Here is an 8,514-nt window from a genome sequence, read left to right as displayed (position 1 = left end):
CTATAGTACAGGTGCTTACCTAGATGGATAGGTCGTAATAAAGATGATGCAAAGTACTTAAAATGGTTTCTTCATGATAGCTTATGCTTTTCGCAAACGAGTCAGCTAGCCCACTAAAGAAAGCCTTGCATAATTCTTGGTGTCGCTTTATTTTGATTTAAGACGGGTAAGTCTGGCTGAGTATATTCGAGTACTCAGGGTTTATCCCACCTTGTTGCAGGTGATGTTCTCAACCTGTTGATGATGATGGCTAACCGCCGGTGGGCTCGGTGATTCTATACTTACTTCTCATCTATATACTTTTGTCGGATGATGTCACTTATGCTAGCAATGTATTTGGAACTTATATTAATGTAATCATTTGAAAGATATTTGTTTTCAATAATTGGTTTTGAAACCCAAACTTGTACTATTATTTGTGAACCCATTTGTAATATTATTTTCGCTGCAACCCTGTGTATGTGATGTGTATTTGCTTAATCACGTGATCTTGGTTGTGATGTTGATTTACCGAGGTCTTTCAGGACACTCGGCGGACTACCGGGTTTATATGAGTGAAAGTATGGGTGTGTCAACGTGTTAGCGGGGACAACCGTACTTGATCTTGTATAAATTAGGCGGTTCTGTCACAATGTACCCCAAGCTCAAGATGTTGGGCCCCAACGGCGTCATCACTGTCGAGTCCACGTACGAGCATTGATACGACTGCGACGTCGAGTGCATCGAGTACGCCGATGCTATCGTGGAGGCCAAGACCCTCATCGTCAACCTCGACCAGCTCGATAGCGAGGTGCCTGACTCCAAGCGTCACGCCAGGACTTTTGAGCCCGCGAAGGCCGTCAAACTCGTCCCGGTCAAGCCCACCTACCCCGACGATCGGGCGCTGAGGATCAGTGCCTCCCTCGACATCAAATAGGAAGCCGTGCTCGTTGACTTTCTTTGCGCGAATGTCGATATGTTCGCGTGGGGTCCCTCAGACATGCCGGGCATACCGAGGGAGGTCGTCGAGCACGCCTTGGACATCCAGGCTGGCTTCAGGCCGGTGAAGCAGCGCCTGCGCCGATTTGACAAGGAAAAGTGTAGGGCCATCGGCGAAGAGATATAGAAGCTCCTGGCGGCTGGATTCATCAAAGAAGTGTCACATCTAGAGTGGTTAGCTAATCCCATATTAGTTAAGAAGAAAAATGGGAAGTGGAGAATGTGTGTAGACTACACCAGTCTAAACAAAGCATGTCCAAAAGTCCCTTTCCCATTACCTCGAATCGACCAAATCATTGACTCCACTGTGGGATGTGAAACCCTATCCTTCCTTGATGTGTATTCCGGTTACCATCATATCAAGATGAAAGAATCCGACCAGCTCGCGACTTCTTTCATCACACCATTTGGCATGTACTGCTATGTGACTATGCCGTTCAGCCTCAGAAACGCAGGGGCCACATACCAGTGGTGCATGACCCATGTCTTTGGCGAGCACATCGAGAAGACCGTCGAGGCCTATGTGGACGACATCGTGGTTAAGTCCAGGAAGGCCAGTGATCTCATTGGTGACTTGGAAATAGCCTTCACATGCCTCAGGGAAAAGGGCATCAAGCTTAACCCCGAAAAGTGTGTCTTTGGGGTCCCCCGAGGCATGATTTTAGGATTCATAGTCTCAGAACGTGGCATCGAATCCAACCCAAAGAAGGTCTTGGCTGTGACCAACATGGGGCCAATCCGAGACCTCATGGGAGTACAAAAGGTTATGGGATGCCTTGCGGCCCTGAGCCGCTTCATCTCGCACCTTGGTGAAAAAGGCTTGCCTCTGTACCGCCTCTTGAGGAAATCAGAACGCTTTTTGTGGACCCCCGAGGTCAAAGAAGCCCTCACCAGACTCAAGGCATTGCTCACCAATCCACCCATTCTAGTATCGCTAGCCAAGGGCGAGGCTCTCTTGCTCTACGTCGCCACCACGACCCAAGTGGTCAGTGCGGCCGTAGTAGTCGAGAGGCAGGAAGAGGGGCATGCTCTACCCATCCAATGACCAGTTTACTTCATCAGTGAAGTACTCTTCGAGACCAAAACACGCTACCCCCACATCCAGAAATTGATCTACGCCGTAGTCTTGGCTCGACGCAAGCTGCGTCACCACTTCGAATCCCACCCGGTAACCGTGGTGTCATCTTTCCCTCTGGAGGAGATAATCCATAACCGGGAGGCCTCGGGTAGGATTGCTAAGTGGGCCATCGAACTCATGGGGGAGGCTTTGTCCTTTGCGCCTCAGAAAGCAATCAAATCTCAGGTCTTGGCTGATTTCGTGGTAGAATGGACCGACACCCAACTACCACCTGCCCAAATCAAGGCAGAATACTGGATCATGTACTTCGATGGGTCTTTGACGAAGACCGGGGTGGGCGCAGGTCTACTCTTCATCTCATCCCTCAGAGTACACATGTGCTACATGATTCGGCTCCACTTCGTCGCCTCCAACAACGCAGCCGAGTACGAAGCCCTCGTCAACGGCTTGCAGATCGCCGTCGAACTTGGGGTACGACGTCTCGACGTACGGGGCGATTTGCAGTTCGTTGTCGATCAGGTGATGAAGGAGTCGAACTGCCATGACCCCAAGATGGAGGCGTACTACAAGCTGGTATGTCGCCTTGAAGACAAGTTTGACGGTCTCGAACTCAACCACATCGCGCGAAAATTCAATGAGGCCATGGACGAACTGGCAAAGATAGTGTCAGCACGGGCCCCGTCCCCCCTGAATGTCTTCGCTAGAGATCTCCATAAGCCTTCCATCGACAATGCCTCAATAGCAGAAGAGGGCCCACCAGTCGAGCCCACCACAGGCCTTGAGGCCCCCTCGGTCGCCGAGACCCCTGTGGCCGAGACCGAGGTTATGGAAGTAGACACAGAGCCTCCCAAGGCCAACCAAGGCATGGAATGGTGGGTCTCGTTCCTTGATTGCCTCATCTGAGGAGAGCTCCCTACAGACAGGACCGAAGCCAGACGGCTTACGCGATGAGCCAAGACTTACATCCTCAGCAACGGCGAGTTGTACCGGCGAAGCCCATCTAGCATCCTCCAGCGATGCATCACCACCGAGGTAGGCCAAGCTCTACTTTGGGACTTGCACGTAGGGGCCTACGGGCACCATGCAATGCCTCGGACGCTCATTGAAAACACCTTCCACCAAGGGTTCTACTGGCCGACGGCGGTTGCCGACGCCACCAAGCTGGTACGCTCCTGCGAGGGATGCGAGTACTATGCGCGGCAAACGCACCTCCTGGCCCAAGCCCTCCAAACCATCCCCGTTACATGGCCCTTCGCCGTATGGGGGCTGGACATGGTTGGGCCTCTATAGAAAGCCCCGGGGGCTACACCCATCTGTTGGTAGCAATCGATAAGTTCTCCAAGTGGATCGAGGCTCGTCCGATCAATCAAATCAAATCCGAGCAAGCTGTGCTATTCTTCACTAATATCATCCATAGATTTGGGGTTCCAAACACCATCATCACTGACAATGGGACGCAATTCACCGGCCACAAGTTCCTGACATTCTACGACAACCACCATATCCATGTGGCCTGGTCGGCCATGGGACACCCTAGGACAAATGGCCAAGTAGAACGTGCCAATGGCATGATCCTACAAGGCCTCAAACCAAGAATATACAACCAATTGAAGAAGTTTGGCAAGAAATGGCTTGCCGAACTCCCATCAGTCATCTAGAGCCTGAGGAATACCCCGAGCCGAGCCACGGGGTTCACACCGTTCTTCCTGGTCTATGGGGCCGAGGCCATCCTCCCCACTGACTTGGAGTACGGTTCCCCGAGGCTTCGGGCCTACAACGAGCAGAGCAACCGCACTACCCGCAAGGACGCCCTCGACCAACTGGAGGAAGCCCGAGATGTTGTGCTGCTATATTCGGCCAAATACCAGCAAGCTCTACGATGCTATCAAGCCCGGCGCGTGCGAAGCCAAGACCTAAAGGTGGGTGACCTAGTGCTAAGGCTAAGGCAGAGCAACAAGGGCCGCCACAAGCTGACCCCACCATGAGAAGGACCGTATATCGTCGCCCAAGTGCTAAAGCCCGGGACTTACAAGCTGGCCAACGAGAAGGGTGAAATCCTCACCAACGCTTAGAACATAGAACAACTACGTCGCTTTTACCCTTAAATCTCCAAACATTGTATACATTGTTTCTCGAAATACAATTAAGAAGCATTCTTTAGTTGTTCTAATTTTTTGAGAACCCCCCCCCAGCCCATCACGGGCCTCGGCAGTACGATAACACCATAAGAGAGACTCAGCTCTGCCTCTATAGAGGTGCCCACTGCAGGGCTCGCACAGGACATGGTTCTGCCTCTGCAGAACCATGCCTCCCTTGGGGGCTAGAAGAGGGGACTCCCCCTAAGTCCCACGCACCCTTTTTTAGTCGTTTTTCAAAAAAAATTCCTACGCCAAACTCTCTAGCGTGCTCTAACAAATCAATTGTGAAAAAAACCTAAGGACCGAAAAGCTACCTCAAGGCCAGAAGGTCAGCTGAGTCGCGAGACGGCCTATGCCTCCGAGCTACAGCACTCCCTCATCGCCTTTTGCTCGAGGGGCAGCTCAAGCTCTGAGGAAGTTTTTTGCAAGAGATTTATTCAGAGACGAGACAGAGGGCAGAGGCTCGAAAATACAATGAAAAACGATTAAAGAAGCGTAGACGCGCGATTACTTTAAAAAGGCCTCGACGGCCACTAGCGTTATGATAGGGTAACATAATCCCTAATCTATTTACATGGCCTCTCGGGCCCAGGTCAAGGCTCAGGGTCTCCAGCATCGGCGGATGATGTGGGAGGGACCACCTCCTCTTCGAACAGTTTGGCCAGCGCCGTGTCGAGGCCCTCCGCCACCTCCATCAGTTTCGCAACCTCCTCGTCGGCCTCCTCGTCATCATCAGGCAGGACATAGCCATCGCTGATGGCCTTGAGGTCAATGCCGATGTAGTGCGAGGCGATGACAGCCAGGGCGCGCTTAACGCCCGTGTGCAGCGCCCCTCAGAGTTGCTCGCGTACTTGGCCGCTCAACACAATCAGGCGGCTCCCGAGGGAGCTGCCTGACTGGACCCCCTCAACCTCCAGGGCCTCACAGGCGGTACAGGCGGTACTCTTTAGCGCGTCATGCTCCCCGATCTTGGTTTTAAGCACCGCCTACACTGCGACAGAGGCCTCGACTGCCCGGCTGACCTCCTTCTCTAACTCTGCACCAAAAGAAACGAAATGGGGTTGAGCGCAAAGGAAAACAAGCCAAATAGGGGTGGAAGCCTATGGGACTCACCCTCGGCCTTCTCCTTCCAGTGTCGGACCTTGACCCGAGAGGCCTCAGCCTTCTCCTCCCAGCGTCGGGCCTCGACCCGAGAGGCCTCAGCCTTCTCCTTCAGGCGTTGGACCTCGACCCGGGAAGCCTCGACCGCCCTGGAAGCCTCTTCCTCTAGCTCTGCATCACATCAAGGAGTTAGGGGCCGAACACAAGAAAAACAAATAAAACAAGGGGAATAAGACTCACCTTCAGCCTTTCCCCTCCAGACCACAGCCTTGGTCCGAGAAGCCTCAGCCACCTTAAGGGCCTCATCCAAGGCACCTTTCATCAGCTGGTGCGCACCCTGCTCCGTCCCTAGCTATCCGGCAAGGGCCTTGATAGAGGCCGCGACTTCTCTAGCCTAGGACCTGAAGGTGTCCTGATCACCGCCCACGTGGGTCAGCTCCTCCTCCAACTCCTTGACCTACGCCGCTAAGGGGGTGACCTGCTCCTAAGCCACCGCCGCTGCTGCCTTCATATTGGCACCGCATAGGCGGAGGTCCTCCACCTCCACGCTCCGTGCCGACAGAAGCTCGTTGGCACGAGCGAGCAGGTCCTTCTACCATTGGAGCTAGTCCTAGATGTCCCTCTCCCGCTGAAGAAAGACCAACTTCCCGAGGGACCGGGTCTTGAGCTCCTAGATAGGCAAAACAGGGGTCATTCACTACAAGAGAACTCGGAAAAAGACGACACCACATGAGAAAGGAAGGCGCAAACCTGGGTGACCCTGGGCAGATCATCGGCGATGACGGATAGCGCTGTCCGTAGTGACCGCTCCGCCAGTTGGCGGTATTGCTCGAAGGTGTCCCAACATCCGCCCTTAGCCGCGTCCTCGAGGGCGAACAGAGGCTCCCCCTTAGGGTCATCCCGGCTCTACCATAGGACACGCGGGTGATCCCACCCACGGTGCTCGGGTCGTACCCACACGAGGGCTGAGCTTCCCTCGCTCGAGGTCAGAGCTGGCTGGTCTATGGTGCCGGCCACCTCGGTGTCAACCACCTCCTGTGCTCGGGAAGTATCGTCGGAGGAGATCGGATGGACCTCCGCCTCCCGGGCGCTCTCCTGCAACGACGATGGGCCTTGAACCGGTGGCGGTATTAAGGCTTGTCCCACCTCCACTTCCTAGGCTGCCGGCTTCGCCGCGCTCATGTCAGCCTCCGCCACCACGGCCTCGGTGGTCCCAGGGGCTCCGGCCCCCGCCACCGTGGCCTCGGTGGTCCTCGGCACCGCAGCCTCCATCGCCTCGGCCTTGGAGGCTCGGGGGGCCTCGACCTCGGTGGCCTCGGCAACTAAGGGTGCCTTGGACCCATCTGACCCATGGGCCTCGGCCTCACGAGGCAGAGGCGCACCCTCTCCTGTCTGTGTCGAGGCCACCTCGGCAGCCTCTCCTTGGGCGACCGGCTCCTTCGGGTCGGCCCTCGCCGATGCCGCGCCACGTTGTATGGCAGCTTGCGCCTCCACCACCCAGTGGGCGGTGGAGCTAGGGCTCACCTTAAGCGCCTTAAGTGGCGCCAAGGCGGGCACATCCACAGGACGCTTCCGGCTAAAGACTAGATACTTACAGGGTCAGCGTGCGACCGAAGAACGAACGGAAAATGCTACAACTCTACCAAAAAAATGCTTACCTTGAACGGGGCTGCAACCGCTTCAGCACGGTGACCCTCCTCTGCGAAGGCGGTGGCAGTTGCGTTGCCCCCACCGGCCACCTGCTCCACCTCTGCCGTCGAGCCCACCGGGCTGACGGCGCGCTTTCCCAACGCCCGCGCCTTGGGCATGTCAGCCTCGGCCCTGGGGCGGGCGACCGCCGGCCCCGAGGCATCTCCTCCTCCACCTCCTAGGAGCGTCGGGCCGCTCGTCGACGCCCCGGGCACAGTCTCCCCGACGTCAGGGAGATGGTCCAGGGGACCCCGCCCCAGCTCGCTCGCGTCATCACCGCCCAAAGAATCTACCGACAGTGACGACGACGGAGACGCCTCCACCGGGAGGCCCTCCTGCCTCTGCCGGTGGTGGTGTTTCTCTAGCTCATCGCGCTCAAGGGTCTTTCTCTTGCACTTTGCCTGCTCGGCATCCTTCCGCTTCTTCTGTGCCTCGGCATGCGCCCGGTTCGCCGCCCGCCGTGCTGCGTCCTCAGGAACGGGCGGCGGGGAGGCTCGCACATCTCTCATCCCCTAAAGGAACAATAAATGCAAATAAGGGGCCAGAAAACGGTAAGGAACGAGGAGGCCTTGGGGGCTGCAGCGACGCGTGACTTACTAGGGAGAGGAACCCCCACGATGGATGCATCGTGATGGGGGTCAGGCCACCTCTCCTCAGCTTCACCTCCAAAGTCTCCCTCACCCGACGAAGAATCTCCTCATCAAAGAGGGTGGAGGCAAACATCCGAATGCCCTCGATCGGCTTGTCTGGTCACATCTCTAATAGGTGCCACCGCCGAGCCATCAGCGGCAGCACCCTCTGGTGGTGGAAGGCAGCCACAACCACAGTCGTTGTGAGGCAGCGGCCCCGCAGCCTCTTCAGCCCCTCTAGGAGCGGCTACAACTTGGGCTGATCCTCCTTTGGGATGCCATACTTCCACTTCTTCGGACATCTCTCCACGATCCGCCCGGTGTAGGGGGGAAGCCCGCTGTCGTCATTACGAAGATAGAACCAGCGGTATACTAGCGGCGGTTGGTTGACATGAGCTGGGCCAGGATGTACAGATGCTGATGGTCCTGGCGCACTTGAAGAGTGCATCCGCCAGCCCTCACCGCCTTCCTCGTGCTCGACGTGCCCATCGGCTTGGTGGTGTGCCCTGCCTGAAAAAGGTGGAGCCACAGCTCTTAGTGGGGAGCAATCCCTAGGTACCCCTCATAGACGGCGACGAAGATGGTTGCCTGCGCGATGGAGTTGGGGTTAAAGTTGTGGAGCTCCACGCCGTAGTAGTGCGGGAGCGCCCGCATGAATCGGTCTGCCGGCAAGCCAAGGCCGCGCTTGTGAAAGGACACGAAGCTCACGACGTAGCCATCGCGTGGCTTTGGCTTCGGCTCGCCTGACGGAGCAATCCACTCCGGCCTATTGGGGTCGGTAACCGAACGGAGAAGGCCTTCGTCAATGAGCGACTGGAGCGTCTCCACGGTTATGTCGGACTGACCCCAAGGGTCCGCCTCAATGACAACGACGCTGGCCATGGGTGCAATGGAGAATATG

General features: G+C 56.2%; 1 protein-coding gene across 1 annotated transcript; it reads right to left on the bottom strand.

Annotated features, from left to right (window-relative positions):
* Positions 1 to 6,450: 6,450 nt before the first annotated feature.
* Positions 6,451 to 7,707, bottom strand: LOC136533154 (uncharacterized). Its single transcript, XM_066525726.1, has 3 exons — positions 7,582 to 7,707; positions 6,954 to 7,496; positions 6,451 to 6,828 (listed from the first exon to the last, which is right to left on the bottom strand). Exons 1-3 carry the CDS (start codon positions 7,705 to 7,707, stop codon positions 6,451 to 6,453), a joined length of 1,047 nt encoding a protein of 348 aa, XP_066381823.1.
* Positions 7,708 to 8,514: the final 807 nt, after the last annotated feature.

The sequence above is a fragment of the Miscanthus floridulus genome, unplaced genomic scaffold (genome assembly GCF_019320115.1).
Source record: "Miscanthus floridulus cultivar M001 unplaced genomic scaffold, ASM1932011v1 fs_794_1_2, whole genome shotgun sequence".
Taxonomy (NCBI): domain Eukaryota; kingdom Viridiplantae; phylum Streptophyta; class Magnoliopsida; order Poales; family Poaceae; genus Miscanthus; species Miscanthus floridulus.
Note: the sequence above shows the minus strand (reverse complement) of the source record. Positions and strands in the feature narration are given on the sequence as shown.